The 17,890-nt window shown below is 34.6% G+C and overlaps 1 protein-coding gene across 3 annotated transcripts in view; it reads left to right on the top strand.

The window, feature by feature from the left end:
- The window catches only part of LOC139525466 (coiled-coil domain-containing protein 149-like), a 193,143-nt gene that overhangs the window by 24,932 nt on the left and 150,321 nt on the right, over positions 1 to 17,890 (top strand). For 2 of the 3 annotated variants that reach the window (XM_071320820.1, XM_071320821.1), the window contains exon 3: positions 13,905 to 13,961. In XM_071320820.1, the coding sequence (XP_071176921.1) occupies positions 13,905 to 13,961 (57 nt within the window). Of the gene's footprint in view, positions 1 to 13,904; positions 16,546 to 17,890 lie in introns of all 3 variants that reach the window. The other variant, XM_071320822.1, reaches the window with a different exon arrangement.

Raw genomic sequence — 17,890 nt, 5'->3', positions numbered from 1 at the left:
AATGCATACTCATGACTTTTTTTTAGAGAACCACTGAATGGAATGAAACCAAACATGGCATGAATGTTCTTTATGAGGTGCTGACTAAGTGTTGTTACTTTGTAGCGGATCCATCATCCAAGATGGCTACCAGCGGGGGACTTAGTTTAACATAGGACCCTATTGGAAATGCATACAAATTACTTCTTTTAAAGAACCACTGAATGGAATGAAACCAAATATGGCATGAATGTTCCTTATGAGGTATTGACCAAGTGTTGTTATTTTGTAGCCGATCCATCATCCAAGATAGCCGCCAGCAGGCCCTTCTGGTTTGCAAAGTAACACTTCTTTGCACCTAACTTTAACCCTGCTGATCGAAATCTTTCGAAAGTTTCGTTCAAGTCGTTCAAATGTTTCTCAAATGTTTCCGAGCAGAGCAGGACGTCATCCAAGTAACACAGACATGTCCTAAATTTCAATTCATGGAGCACCTTGTCCATTAACAGCTGAAAAGTATTTGGAGCAGTTTTTAGACCCATCGGTAAAATTTTGTACTAAATCCGACATAGATTCAGTTAATTCTTGCAAATTTGGAACAACGTACTTGAAATCCTCTGTTTGAGCGTTCAAATGACGAAAATCGCAGCAGAACCTAAAATTTTGAGAAACCTCTTTATCGGTATTGGCACTGCGCTTTGTTACTAAAACGACGGGCTGGTGATTGGCAATTCCTCTGATTCACTAACAGGTGTAATGATACCTTGTCGTAGTAAATCTTCCAATTGTTCCCGTAATATTTCACGCTTATACGGTGGTAACCTATATGGATTCTGATGTTTTGATACTGCATTTGGTTTGAGATTTATTTTATGTTCATGTAAATTCGAGATCCGGGTTCTCTTTCGTGACAAACAAATCTCGATTTTCATATAGAGACATCGTTGTAGTTGTAGCAGTTGTAGTTCAGTCAAATCTTCGGCAAAATTTGGCAAACATATTCACACTTGAATCTACTGATTTACTCGGGTTGAAAGGAAGGTCCTGTCCTTCAACAATATCAATGCTTTAAGTCACAAGTTCTATATTTTGTACTTTAGAACTGTCTGTATTGTCACTCATTCTAACATATGAATTATCATTTGATAAAACAGTAAATTCTGCAATATTTTTGCCTTTGGGCAGTGTAATACGAACGTTACTTGCATTTAATATCTTTATACGAACCCTGTGATTATGGGGTACAACAACAAGCGATTTCGCTATCATAAGTCCCTGATGTAACGCAAATTGACTATTCAAGCATACCCCTTGCAACCCTACCATTACACAATTTGACACTTTGTCGTACGACAAAAGCTCAGTGTTTGGCTCAATAAAGATTTTCTTTGTAGTCTGGACATGTATGTTCTTTACACCATAAGAAAAATCACTAAAATCTAACAACACTTTATGAGTCCGTAAATATTCAGTCCCCAAAATTATGCGAAACAGTTGGTAGAATGTAAATATCAATAATTTGCTCCTGGTCATCAATGATAGCTTTTAACTTCGCTGTTCCAAACACTTAAATCTTGTCGTTATTAGCTAGTCTAATTTCAGGATCTGATAATTGTTTAAATGAAATTTTCAGTTTATCAGAAATTGAATCAAAAAGGTTCTTTGATGGCGTTACCTGTATCTATAGGTGTAGCTACATTCAACTGATCAAAAACAACATGCATATATATACAAAAATTGAGAGTTAGCAGTCACGCTGGCACTTACTGCGGAAACCCCGGACGGCTGTGCCTGTCGGCCAGGTTCATTTGGTTTCCCTGAACTATATTACTTATTGTAAAACAAAAGGCTGTGGTGTGTCCAAACTGATGACATAGCTGACATTGAGCGTTCGGCTGTGACGCACCGGCACTGTTCCAAAATGACCCAACCCTTTACATTTTCTGCATTCTGCGTTATCAAACCTAGATTGACGGGGAAACCCATTATTTGGGGGCATTTCATTTCGTGTATTTGATTGCTGACCAGTATTTATTTTAGAAACAAATTCTGTAAGCAGCTTTATTTGCTTCTTCATTTCGCTTAGCTCTGAAGCTTTCTCTGGGGGTTCCACATGCTGAAGTTGCGGCTTATGTTTTATTGCATTAACAACATCATTATGCATTTTAGCTGCTGTTAAAGAACTTTGAATGTCACTCAAATGACCAGTTCGGACAAAAAATGACATCTTATCTGGAAGCCGACTAATAAATTTAGCTACTACCTCATCATCTGGCTTCTGCAAAATTTGTGCTTTTTCTAGTATCTGACTATAATAATCCTCGAGCGACTGATCAGGGGACAAGACCAAACTTTGAAATAATTTCGCTCTCCATTATTACAGTGGCGCTATGTAAATTAAAATTTATGTATTTTTCTTTAAACAAAACACAAATATTTTGCCAAGACTGTTTTGAATCATCGCTTAAAGAATTGAACCATGTAAGTGCGGGTCCTTTTAAATGCAAGTGAAACGCCGTGATTCAGCGTTTTCCCTTCTCAGTTAAGTCGTAAAGTAAGACATTAGATTCAAATTCTGCTAAAAACCGCTTAGCATTATCATGTGGGTACCCTGAAAATGTGCTACATTTAGCCATTTTATCCATAGTTACGAAATGTCGGTAATGGTGCAGGCGTATCTGGGACTGTAGCTATATTAAATGGTTGAGGGGAAGTGTCGCTTTCATTACTGGGTGTGGGAACAGTATCAACAACAGAGGACTTGGATTGATCAAGGTCTGGAAATTCGTTTTCCTCAATAAAACTATCATTCAAAACGGAAGCATTATCGTCATCAAGATTACTGTTTAAAGGAACTGTAATACTTATATTCATTTCACATATTCGGCCCGTGTGACAAGACAACCCTCACCAATACCATGTAATCCTACCTTTATGTATATATAGATATAATCAAACTGTTTTATACAAATAATGATCCAAGAATATATGGCAAGGCAGTCCTCACAAAACGACCCTTTTTTATATATATATTTCCCTGATTTGGTATACAATACTAGAAGTGACGAGGCAGTCCTCACCAATTAATACATCAAGCAGATTTTTGTTGTTGAAACAGTTGAAGTGGCAAGGCATTCCTCACCAATAAATATCATCTATATATAAGCCAACTTTGAAAAAACTCATTTAACCATAACGATGCAGAAAATAAATCAGTAGTGTCAATCTTAACAAGGTCACAACGTGCGGACAAAAGACACCAAAATGTCAATCACTTGTTACCTGCTCGTCTCCTCAAAATTTCATGAAACTTAACAATGTCTGTAAACTAGTTTATCATCTTTTAAAATCCTTCACCATATCGTGTACTCGGCTGGGGGACTATGATAATCACAAGTAACGAGAGACGAATAAACTGTTTCTCAAATCAATTTTATTACATCTCCATGCTACTGCACTGGCAGAAGACACCTCAACGTAATCATATTAGCTAAAACATGTTCCACGTTTTCTGACATAATAGTATAAATTGTGTGAGGCAGTCCCGATAACCAGAAGACCCAAAATAGGAATATAACATATGGCTCAAACTGTTTAGGAATTAGAGGCAAAAAGAGGGAAAAACAAGGGTTTCTTGTTTAATGGCCAATTAAGACAATTTGAAACCAGTGTAAGGAAGGTAATCCAAATATATTGAAGTAATCCAAACATAAGGTATGATTAACTCTCTTACACTGCTTTAAAATTATGTGTAAAGCTTTTTTTCAGAAATTTTGCAAAAAAAGTGGGGGATACATTTTTTTCTTCTTTTTCGGGTTGGGGTCAATATGCAACAGCATAGTGTATTGCACAAAATAAAAAAAAAACGGGGGTTGGGGGGTTATATTTCTAATTTTGGGAGGGGTGGGGCAATTGGCAATAGCGTAGTGCAAAAGCAAAAAATTAAGTATAAATTCAAATATATAACCAATTCTGAGTTCTTTGACTACAGTTATTCTGTGTCAGAAACCTATTTTGTGTCAAATATTTAATTACAATCCAAATTCAAACCTGTATCAAGCGTGGATATTGTGTCCATTTTTGTTCCAACAGTTCAGGGTTGGACTGGTACTAGTACCTCTGTGGTCGTATCCAGCTGGGCTTGGGGAAGCAATTTATTAAATACTTAAAGTATATATATATTAAGTTGCGAATATAATGAAACTGATCTTCAAAATAAGTTTAAATGCCTTGATGTGGAATAAATTTGGTAAATTGATCATACTTCTTAATTTCCTTATTTCACTCAGTTTTAAATATTGTATACTTCCTTAATGCTAACATGACTTTAATAACTGTTTCAATTTGTTTGCTGGGCATAACCAATTATAGATTTGATAATTTCCGCTAAAAAAAAACTGAAGTTTACCGAATTTGAACCACCACCATCACATACATCAAACAACATCATCACCATCACTGATCACCTTTATCAACAAAAAACATATACTGTTGTAACCACTGCATATAATGTTGTGAACACTGCATATAATGTCCCAACAACTGCAAATAATGTTTGGACCACTGCGTATATTGTTGTGAGCATTTCATATAATGTTGTGAGCACCGCATATAATGTTGTGAGCACTGCATATAATGCTGTGAGCACTGCATATAATGTTGTGAAAACTGCATATAATGGTGTGACCACTGCATATAATGGTGTGACCACTGCATATAATGTTGTGACCACTGCATATAATGCTAATCATCTTTATAAGGCAGTCAGGGTGTTCCATATGATACACAAGATGATTTTGAGACGATAACTTTTCAAGTCAATAAATACAAATAATGGGGTAAATTTCACTCATTTATCATAGAAATGTTATAAAAACTAGAGGCTCTCAAGAGCCTGTATCGCTCACCTGATTCTACTTGGGTTGAAAAATGTTAAAATTTGGCTACAAAGTAACAAAACTTGGCCAGCACTTCATTAAGAAAAGAACATTTATGCTATGTTTGGTTTCATTCAATTCAGTGGTTCTCTAAAAGAAGACATTTGTATGTATTTCCCATAGGGTCCTATGTTAAACCAAGTCCTCTGCTGGCCGCCATCTTTGATATTGGATCGGCTACAAAGTAACAACACTTGGTCAGCATGTCATAAGGAACATTCATACTATGTTTCGTTTCATTCCATTCAGTGATTCTCTAAAAGAAGTCATTTGTATGCATGTCCCATAGGGTCCTATATGTTAAACTAAGTCCCCCACTGGCAGCCATCTTGGATGATGGATCGGCTACAAAGTAACAACACTTGGCCAAAACCTCATAAGGAACATTCATGCCATGTTTGGTTTCATTCCATTCAGTGGTTCTCTAAAAGAAGTCATTTGCATGCATTTCCCATAGGGTATGTTAAACTATGTCCCCCGCTGGGGGCCATCTTAGAGAATGGATCAGCTACAAAAATAACAACAGTTGGTCAGCACCTAATAAGGAACATTCATACCATAGATATAGGAAGATGTGGTGTGAGTGCCAATGAGACAACTCTCCATACAAATAACAATTTAAAAAGTAAACCATTATAGGTTAAAGTACGGCCTTCAACACGGAGCCTTGGCTCACACCGAACAACAAGCTATAAAGGGCCCCAAAATTACTAGTGTAAAACCATTCAAACGGGAAAACCAACGGTCTAATCTATATAAACAAAACGAGAAACGAGAAACACGTATATATTACATAAACAAACGACAACTACTGTACATCAGATTCCTGACTTAAGACAGGTGCAAACATTTGCAGCGGGATTTTTTGTTTAATTCCATTCAATGGTTCTCTAAAAGAAGTCATTTCCATGCATTTCCAATAGGGTCCTATGTTAAACTAAGTCACCTGCTGACGGCCATCTTGGATGATGGATTGGCTACAAAGTAACAACACTTGGTCAGCACCTAATATCGTACAATGTTTTGTTTCATTCCATTCAGTGATTCTCTAAAAAGAAGTCATTTGTATGCATTTCCATTAGGGTCCTATGTTAAACTAAGTCCCCTCACTGAAGTGCGTTTTTCTTGGTCTTGAGCTATCAAAAGACGGAATACGCCCTCCCAAGGACTGTATTCAGGCTATAACAGATTACCCAGAACCGAAAAATGTTAAACAGCTCCGTCGTCTTATCGGCATGTTCAACTGGTTTAGGAAATTTATTCCCAATTTCAGTGTCCTGATTTATCCACTTAATAGACTTTTGCAGAAAAATCACCGTTTTGATTGGAAATCTGAACAAAGAATAGCATTAAATGAATTGAAAACACGTCTCATTAACTCGGAAATTTTAAGTTCTCCGTCTTTTGACATACCTTTTTGGTTGGCAGTAGATACATCTTCTCGAGGCATTGGATATATGTTTTACCAAAAAGATTCACAAATTAGTAAACCGAAAATAATCCGCTTTGGTTCAAAATCTCTAAAGCCTTGACAACAATCATATGGACCGACAAAGTTGGAACTCTTAGGTATGGTGACGAGCGTACTAGATTGTGCCAATTATGTAAGGGGTGTTAAATTCATAGTCAAATGTGACCACCAGGCGCTTCAACCTCTTTTTCAGAAACAATTTAAAGGGGCCATATATGAAAGATGGCTCGCCGCTTTACAACAATTTTTATTCGTAATTGAGTACAAACCTGCTGAGCAGATGCAGGTTGCGGACGCTTTGTCTCGCTGTGAAAACCCAAATAGTTTACAAGTTGAAAGTCCAACGGAAGAAGATCCTTATTTCCCATATATAACTGATGAAGTCTGAGAAATTGAATAACAAGGTGGTAAAGACTTTGCGGAATTATTTAAACATCAGAAATCTACGTCTTAATGATATATCCGACAAAGATATTGTTCATACTGGAAAGGAAATACCGATAGTTTAAGTATTATTTTGCGACAAAAATCAGGACCCATATGACGCCGACACTGATGAGCCTACGGCCATGGGAAACAAAAAGAACGTTACCAGGACACGCAATATCAATATTTTGAACCACAACTGCTACAACTACAGTGATGTCTATATTCACTTCCTACTGTAACAAACATTATCATTGGTTACTTAATATGTAACATACATTGTGATTGGTTGTTCAATAAGTGAATGGTTACTGAATATGTAATGAACATTGTTACCAATTTGTGAGTACAATTCAAGATGACCACATGACAGTGCTAAAAGTACAAATTCTGCGGAGTCAACAAATGAGGAAATAACTGACGATAAGAATCATATTGATTTGTGTAAGGGAGTAAAGGACATGGCAAAAGTAAAAAATGAACAACGGAATGATTTTGAATATAAACATATTATTACTTATTTGGAAGATAACCAACTCCCTCTGTCTCAAAAACATGCTCGGCGCATACTTCTGAAAGCTCCAGATTATATATTGATACATGGTGTACAGTATCGAAACAGAAAAGCTAAATCAGAGCGAAATAAAAGCAAGTCCGCATATCAGTTAGCTGTTCCTCACAAAATGATCGATACGATATTATTTATGATTCATGACTCGCCGCTAGGTGGTCATAGCGGTATTCAAAATACGCTGGAGTTTTTGAGAGATTATGTTGCGTCATGTCATGACTTTCAATCCAGAAAATTACGAATCTGAAAACAAAAGCCAAGATTGTTCCGTATTGTACACCAAGTGAGCCATTTCAGGTATGGAAAGTTGATTAGTTTGGGCCGCTAAAACATCTCCGAACGGAAACCAATATTTATTTACTGCAAGCGATATGTTCTCAAAATATCTATTTGTATTGCCTATTCGGAATAAGGATATGCTTACTGTTTCAAATGCAGTATTTAGTCTAGTATATCAATTTGGAGTATGTGAAACACTGATTTCAGACCAAGGTTCTGAGTTTATAGGAAGTTGTACACAGGAAGTTTGTAAAATGTTTGGTGTTCATCAGGATTTTATACCGAGTTTTATGTATCATTGTCTCGGGCTATGGAAAGAACACACAGAACACTAGCGGAATACATTACCCCATATATAGAAAAATGGAAAGAATGGGAATTCATATTACCCGCTGTTGTGTTTTCAATCAATGGGTCAATCAATCAAAGTACAGAGGCCAGCTTTCCCGTTATCCACATTTCCTTCAACAGATTTAAATAATAGATTCTGATTTTACAAATTTAGATTCTGTTGCGTTGGAAACAGTCAATGGTGGCGTTTTTAAAGTCAAACGTATTTTGGCGAAAAAGCGAATAAGGGATGATTCCTATATCTCGTGCAAAAAGTTGGTGAACCTGCCTAAAATGCCAAGTGGCTTACAGGTTCACAATTACCACCGAAAACTCAGGAACTCATGATTAAACGACCTCCTTCTTTAATTGAATGAGGACTACGTAGTCAACATATGTTAGATTGCGCTTTGTGTAAATAATTTGTATCAAAGATCTATTCCCATTGAAATTTACAGTGTTTTGGTGATAATTGTATCGCCAAAGAAATAATAAGTGTTATATGATGCTGATGTACAGTCGGAAAGAAAATCCCGTTGTATAAAGACATTGGTTTCCGATTTTGTTTGGTGATAATTGTATCGCCAATATCAAAATAAGTGTTCAATTATGTTGTGGTACAGTCAGAGAGAAAATCCCGTTGTTATATATATAAGGCGTTGGTTTCCGTTTTTGTTTGGTGATAATTGTATCGCCAATGTTATAATAAGTGTTCAGTTATGCTGGAGTGCAGTCAGAAATAAAATCCCGTTGTTATAAAACTTTAATTTCAGTTTTGTTTGGTGATAATTGTATCGCCAATACTTAAATAGTGATCAATTATACTGGTGTACAGTCAGAATGAAAATCACGTTGTAATTATACCGTAGTTTCCATTTTTGTTTGGTGATAATTGTATCGTCTATATAATATGTTCAATGAGAATGGATTATAGTCAGAGATAAAATCCTGTCGTTAAAACATTAGTTTTAGTTTTATTGGTGATGATTGCATCTCAACGATTTATATAAAAAGAAGACTGCGTTTAGCTACAACTACCATTATGCCGATATTTTATTACTGTATACTAACTGAATTTAAGTCAACCAAATTTACTTGCAATTAAGACATATTGTGGAATATAAAATTGTGCTTGGTACTTAATTTCGTGTGTGAGTTACACATAAAATCTTCTGTTTCATATTATTATGTTGATCTTGTATGTGTGTGTGATTGTGAGTGATGTGTGCGTGTCTGGTTGTAAGCTTTTGTAGTTTGATATTTTCATTTGAAGTCAATTTAAGAGTATATATCTCTACTAATTTCACAAAGATAGGAACGCAAAGTTACCATTGCAAAATATACAATATCATGACATAGACATGTGTGCTTATTTAAGTAATTGTAGCAAGAAATGGTATGAAATATCTCAGAGTATACTACAGTATGAATGTAGAAATATATAATGGATTAAGGAAGAAAGCAGTCTTTCAAATTATATTGTAATGTGTTCGGCACTTCCGATAACCAGACAAAATTTTTCAAATTTGATTATTTGGGGCGGGGATGTTATATTCCTATTTTGGGTCTTCTGGTTAATCGGGACTGCCTCGCACAAGTTATACTATTATGTCAGAAAACGTAGAACATGTTTTAGCTATTATGATTACGTTGAGTTGTCGTCTGCCAATGTAGTAGCATGGAGATGTAATAAAAATTGATTTGAGAAACAGTTTATTCGTCTCTCGTTACTTGTGCTTACCATAGTCCCCCAGCTAAGTACACGATACATAACCCCACCCTCCAAAGCCAATCATTACCATCCCTTTGTGGTATGGAAACTTGTACAATTTCAGAGAGACCCATACCAACACAAGCTAATGTCCGGAAACTAAAAAAAATGTTTATTTGGGCCCCCCTTTTGGCCCCTAATTCCTAAACAGTTGAGACCATAACCCCCAATTCAATTCCAACCTTTCTTTAGTGGTTATAAACCTTGTATTAAAATTTTATTGATTTCTATTTACTTATACAAAAGTTATTAGACTTCAGACTTTCTCGGAATAAAATTTCCTTCATAATATAAGTTCCAAAAGGAAAAATTATTCTGGAATATTATTTCCATAGGATTAAATATTACAGTATATGTTCCTAACGGAATAAATAATAAACATTATCTTACCTCCTATACATTTCCAGGAATATGATTGGTTAAAAGCGTCCGCGTGCAAACCGTGTATATTTGATATTAGGTTAGTAGGGAGGCGGGGCTTATCTCATACACGGTTAGTAGTGGAGTTACGTCCCTTTATATTCCTTATTAGGTAAGAAGGGGGTGGGGCTTATTTCATACACGGTTAGTAATGGTGTTATGTCCCTTTGTAAAAAACAAAACGGTACTGAGAAAAAATCTTAAAAGTTCCAACAGACGAAGAAATAGAACAAATTCATAAAACACATTTAAACCTTACAAGTCGTTATTGTTGGCTTCTGTTTTTGTAGGATCAATGGAAGTATTTTCTTAGCGCTAACAGTATTGAAGACTTGCTCGTTTTGAGAATCACTAGTCTTAATTTCACACGTTAAGATAGTCGGTAAGATAAATTCGTTACATAGTGTGCTAGTGACGTAATACGGTATATATGGGGTCAGTAAATTCCATATGGGGATTTGAGCTTCGCTCTCACCCCATATGGGATTTACTGACCCCATATATACCGTATTAGGTCATTAGCACACTATGTAACTAATAATATTAGTTAGGTATAGATATTAATGACAATGTTTATAACAAAGTTTCTATTAAAACTTCTGTTAGGTGGAACTAATGTACATCGACAGGACGACGATGACGACGACAACGACACAACGTAATAGCAATATAAGACCATTTAAAAAAAAATTGCGGTTGTATTAAAACATATATTCCTCTTTTATGTGTTGTTGCTATCATCTGAACCTTAACACACATTTTAATCAGAATTAACCAATCATAAAACATAGGTCGAGGCAACCAACTTTTTTCAAGGTCCATTATTATCAAAGAAGTGCGATCTAAAAGATATCATTTCTATGACTTAATGTATCTTAACCAGAATTAATTAGGTCAAGATGACTCTTTTTTCATGGACAATCGTTACTATCCAATAATTTGTTTCAATCTTTACCTAAATGCAAAAACTTAGGGGCATGATTTTTTTTTATTAGTTGTTTGTGGCTTTGCACTAGCTGTCAGTAACTGCGAGAACTCTAAGATCAGTACTTAGTGTCTTTTTGTTGTTGAGATATACAAGTATCGGCCACGTCCACTCTGTTTTTTTGTTAGATGTATTTATATTTGTATCCATCTGATGAGTTGAGCCTTTTTCAACTGATTTTCATAGTTTGTTCTTATGTTGTTCTGTTACACCACTGTCCCAGGTTAGAGGGAGGGTTGGGATCCCGCTAACATGTTAAAACCCACCACATTCAGTATGTATATGTCCCAAGTCAGAAGCCTGTATTTCAGTGGTTGTCGTTTGTTGATGTGTTACATGTTTGTTTTTCGTTCGTTTGTTTGTACATAAATTATGCTGTTAGTTTTCTCGTTTGAAATGTTTTGCATTTATCATTTCGTGGCCTTCTATAGCTGACTATGCGGTATGGGCTTTGCTCATTGTTGAAGACCGTACTATGAACTATAGTTGTTAATTTCTGTGTCATTTGGTTCCTTTGTGGAAAGTTGTTTCATTGGCACGCATACCACTTTTGTGCATATATATTAACTGCGGACTGATGAACAAACGTAGTAAACGTTTTATTCATCCCCACAAACTAAGTTTTCATAAGAGATGATAACTATAAATGAAAATGTTAAACTGGATCTTGAAAGGGTAAATTTTTCTTATGAAACTGCTTGACATGCTAAAAAGCTTGTAAAAAATTGGAATAATAGATGTAAAGTTATGTTAAACACCTACAATGAAATGCTTTAAACTGCATTTTCCATATCTGTTAGAAACTTATTCATGTAAAAATATCAAATTCTGAAAATTGATGCCAAATAATGATCATGATATATATAAGTGAATGAATATGGCACTTAGGTCTTATAGAAAGCCGACTATTTTTTATTTAAAATGTAATTAGTTTTTTAAAACTAAATACCGACTATTGAGTGGCATCTTGCTAAAGATCTTCAGTAGGAAATGAACTCGAGGCATATATCATACAAATTTTCATTAACTAAAATTTTTATTATTTAACTAACATTATGCCATGCATATTTCTTACGACGAACAGACCTAGTTCATTCATTCACCTCTTAGTTTCATCTGTTCCTCAGAATGAATTTCCAATAAATTAATAACATTATGTCTGTCCAATTGTAGACAATAGCAGGCGTTATTGTTTTCTGATATAGTTCAAACAAATTGCCTTGATAACATGACTTCAACAACTGTTTAAATTTGTTTGCGGGTCACTATCAAACATAAATTTGAGAATGGAAATGGGGAATGTATCAAAGAGACCTCACCCGACCATAAATCAGACAACAACAGAAGGTCACCAACAGGTCTTCAATGCAGCGAGAAATTCCCTCACCCGGAGGCATCCTTCAGCTGGGCCCTAAACAAATATATATACTAGTTCAGTGATAATGAACGCCATACTAAACTCCAAATTGTACACAAGAAACTAAATTAAAAAATAATACAAGACTAACAAAGGTCAGAGGCTCCTGACTTGGGACAGGCGCAAAAATGCGGCGGGATAAAACATGTTGATGAGATCTCAACCCTCCCCTATACCTCTAGCCAATGCAAAAAAGTAAACTCATAACAATACGCACATTAAAATTCAGTTCAAGAGAAGTCCGAGTCTGATGTCAGAAGATGAAAATAAACAAAATGACAATAATACATAAATAACAACAAACTACTAGCAGTTAACTGACATGCCAGCTCCAGACTTCAATTAAACTGATTGAAAGATTATGATTTCATCATATGAATATCAGGCACAATCCTTCCCGTTAGGGGTTTAGTATCATACCATCATAACATATATGAGAAGAACATAACCCGTGTCATGCCAACAACTGGTTTTTAAATAAATGTGTTTAGTTCCGATGCAAAGACCCTATAAGTGAATCAATACTAACGCCAAAATATGCAATCTTTAATGACCTGACAACAGTATCGTAACTATATCCCTTCTTAATAAGTCTATTTAAAGGTTATGTTAGCTTCTGATGTGAATACTGACATTTTTGAAAATTTCCATAAAATATTGGTTGTGAAATACCTGAACGTATAAGAAGTCTGCATGTTGAGCTATATTTACGAATGATGTCCTTATACCGACGATAAAATTTAGTTAATGATTTGACTAGTTTGTGATATCGAAAACACTTGTGTAATAATTTTTCTGTAATACATACATTTTTCTCTTTAAAGTCTAAAACATTGTATTTGGTAATTTCCAATAAAAAATTCCAAAGTTTACCGAATGAACCACCACCTTCACATACATCAATTATCATCATCACCATCATTGATCATCACCTTCATCAACAAAAAACGTATAATGTTGTGACCACTGCATATACATGATATAATGTCCCGACAACTGCATATAATGTTTTGACAACTGCGTATAATGTTGTGAGCACTGCATATATTGTTATGAGCACTACATATAATGTTGTGAGCTATGCATATAATGTTGTGAGCACTACATATAAAGCTGTATCTCAGAAACTATTCATGATTATTGCATAAAAATTCACACACAAGATGACAGGCGTATCATGCGCTCGTGGCACAGCTGTTTATGTTTATTTAGATTTTCATTACTCAAGGAACCACCACTCACTAACAATGCCATTTCTAGTCTATTTGTGAAATAAGACTTTGCATAGATAAAATCAAATGACATTTATTTATTTCAGCCATGTTATTCACCATCCTTAGATGAAACCAAATCCAGATGTTCAACCAGCACTAAGGTGATTTAATTATAATACAGTATTATCAAATGTATATTTTAAAAACTCTTTATGCTTGCTTTTCTTTAGATTTTATATAATGAAATAATACTTCTTATATAAGTATTAGTATCAGCATTTTATGTTATTGCTGAATAAGAAACACACACTAAGTTATTTATAACTTTTATATTCTGAGTACAATTTAAAGCTTTTGTGCACAGAAGACTAAGTGTATGATATATGCATGCATTGCTTTAAGAATTGGATTAACATTATTTTTTACCAGTCACTCGTTTATTATTACTTTGACATTAGTTATTATTAGCATAAAAATGCTTCTTATAAAATTTAAACAAAATTTTTGTTATGAAATTATCTTTCATTGATTACGAGAATTATCTTTCTTTGGTTTTAGAATTAAGAGCTATTTTCAAATTATGTTTATCTGCTAATAAGCTTTAAATTGAATTTGGCCGTTTCAATTTTGAAATGTAAAGACTCTGTCACCACCTAACTGTTTTAGTTCTACTAGTAAAACATTCTGCCAAGTACCCTCTGAATTTGATAAATATCCCTTTACCCAACATAATTTTAGATATGTACAGAAAGACTGCAAATGCACCATATTTTAACCTCCCTGTGAAAAATCTGCAATAAGAGTATTCCGCTCTTACCACTCCAAATGAAATTAAAAAACATAGCACTCAGCTCATATAATTGTGAGTGAGGTAAATTTGGCAGGGCAGTCAACAAATGAATCAGTCTCGGCAATGCCAGAGTCTTAATTACAGTGCTTTTACCTAGTAATGTTAATGTTCTATGTTGCCAGTTTTTTAGTATAGCTGAATATAATTTTTAAATCAAGTGAAAAATCTATTCCTAAAAATCTAAAGTTTGTGTGTGACCACATAAGATATTATAAGGACACAATATTTGATCAAAATATTGTTTTTTACCAATCCAAACAGCTCTTGTCTTTGAATTGTTCATTTTCAACCCAGATAACATATAAAAAGAATCAAAACAATTAAAGTTAGAAAAGTATCATCTGCATACTGACTTAAAAGTTTTTGTTTTTCATTAATGAGGATACCATGAATTTTTGGGTTTGACTTAAGTTTCAACAATAATAACTCTTCGCCAATAACAAACAAATAAGAGGAGAGCAAGTCACCTTGTCTGCAACCTCTCTCGAGATTGAAAAAAATAGATAAATTGCCATTGTGGATTACACAACTTTTAACACTTTTGTAGAGAGTCTCGAACTATCTGCACATCGATTGACCAAAATTAAAACTGGCTTTTGTAAAAATACCCAGTCAACAGAGTCAAATGCCTTTTCAAAATCAACCAATAAAAGTAAGGCGCTCATGTTGTGATATTCAAGATAATGCATCAAATCATACAATAATCTAGTATTCTCCCCAATGAATCTCCCCTTGATAAATCCCTCTTGAGTGTCACTAATAATAATTGGTAATACTGACTTGACTCTGTTTGCTATAGCTGCAGAAGCTATCTTAATGTCTGTATTTAATAGGCTAATAGGTCGCCAATTACCAATATATCGCCTTTCTTTTCCTTCTTTTGGTATAAAAATTATGACACTTTGATATTGAAAATCTGAAAAAAAGTCCACTCATATCCATAGAATAATGATCGAAAAACAAATGGTCCAAGATCTGTAAAACTTGGTTGGTTGATAATATATTATAACTCCAGCTCCTGTGGAGAGAAGAGTCAACATTACATAGTATACAGATATAACACATTCCTGCGTCTTTCTTTAAACTAAAAGTTAATTGTCTGTTGGCAAAACTTGAAATGTTAATGGTCTATTCCATGCAAGAATTTAAAATATTTAAGAAAACAAAACAAATGTCTAAAATTTTAACATTGTCAATTTGAATGTTCGGTTTCAATTTCATGGTCCTTTCCCAGTACTGAGAACTTTGATCAAGGGATGGAAATCAGCTCCTGCTTTAGTTAAACAATCCGATATCTGGCGGCTGCTTTTAATCCATGTGACTGTGATGTCACTAAGACTAACACTTTCTTTGAAGCTAGCTAAATCTAAACACAATCGTTTCTCAGAAATAAGTTTTGTTGAGTGTATGTTTTGACACAGAAATTTGTTGTCTGTGAAACACTTGATTGGAATAGATTCTCTTGCATTTAATTTTATCATTTCTTGAAGAATGCTCCGTACAAAATTGCAAGCATCTAGTCCATCAACAAGTGGTAAAGCTTCCGCAGCTAGAGTACTTTTAATATCACATATCCACCGGCACTTGAAACACGATCAGATAAATTGGCATATGAAGCATCGGTATAGAGTATTACCTCAATGTTCTTTAGACTTTCTAAGTTTGGATATTTATTTATGTATGAATTGTTTTTATCTTTTCTGATTACTTTATTCAACTTTGATTGAGTCTTAGCTTCACTTAGCTGTACAGAAGTGGAAAGATCCAAAACATCAACGCACAAATCAGGTCTACTCTGTGTGGCAATCCAGTGTAACTGACCAACAATTTCTGGATATATGCCATTCTTTATGTCAGCTCTTGCTTCTTCAGTTCATCTGTATAATCATGTTGCTGTAAGTATATATAATTGCCTTCATGTTGAATATTGAGACCTATATATCTGAAATTACTGTCTAGTTCTTTCCCACAATCAAATTTGTCCCTTAGATGACATATAACCTGCTTTTTGAAATGTTCACTTCCTACCCATAGAAAATCATCTACATGCATTAGGAAAAGTCCTTCAAGATTGTTGTTGTTGTGCCAATAAATAATGGCAGGATCAAGCTTAGACTGAATAAACTCTAGTTGTAGAAGTTCCCTTTTAACACTAAGAAACCAGTTCCTAGAGGTATCAATAAGTCCATAAACACACTTGTTTAGATTTCATGCTACTGATTTATCAGAAGAAAGCTCTTTTGGAGGTTTTACAAAAATAATTCTGTCTATTTCTTTACCTTGTAAAAATGCTGCCTTTATATCTATTGAATGAATGTCAAAATCAGAAGTAGAAGCTATAGGTAAAAATAATCTTAGACTTTCTTTGTGAACGGTTGGTAAATCTGATTTTACTTCATATTTTTCCTCAAACCCTCTCACTACCAACCTAGCTTTCACTTTTCTTTCTCCATTCATTTCTTTTTCTGTAATAACCCATCTTCTTGACATTAATTTTTGGCCTGAATATGGAATTTCATCATAAACTTTAAATGATTTCCAATTGTCCATTTCTAGCTGTTTAGCATGTTTCACTTGGTTCTCATTATGCCTAGATTGAGGAACAACAACTGCATTGTCTTCATCTACATCTTGTTCTGTACACCACTCTTGAACATCTTTAGCAAAATCTATGCCAACCTGAGCATCTTCATTCTCATCCTGAAGGTTCAAATAAGCCCAATTTTTTCCAGTTGATTAACCACCTTTACTCACAACCTTAGCTTTGACTCATGTGTCATTTTCTTTCATTTTGTATACTATATTTTCACATACATATGGAATGTCTTTGGTCTTATTTTATTTTGGCCTTACATGCTGTTCAAGGTAATCAAATGCTGCTCCAGGTGCAATATTTTGATCTACTTGTTCATTGTCATCATTTTGCATTTGAGGAAGTTGTATATTTTGCTGATGATCATTTTCATTTTGTACAGGTTCTTGTTCCTCTATATTCGGTTCCACATTTCTATTGATGTTTTCCTCAGTTTGATGAATTTTCTCTCTAACTGGTTGTGCATTGTTTTTGTTTACATTCAGTTGCTTAGATGGCATATCATTTAACTCTGTTCCACATCTGATAAGCCTACATGGATGAACCCTGACATATATACTTCCATGCCTTACAGACACTACTTTGCCATCTTGACCAAGGACGGTTCCAGGGCCTTTCCACTTATTATCATCATCTCTTTTGTAATA

Source organism: Mytilus edulis, chromosome 5 (genome assembly GCF_963676685.1).
Source record: "Mytilus edulis chromosome 5, xbMytEdul2.2, whole genome shotgun sequence".
Taxonomy (NCBI): Eukaryota; Metazoa; Mollusca; class Bivalvia; order Mytilida; family Mytilidae; genus Mytilus; species Mytilus edulis.
The sequence above is the reverse complement of the archived record's forward strand: the minus strand, read 5'-3'. Positions and strand labels throughout refer to the sequence as shown.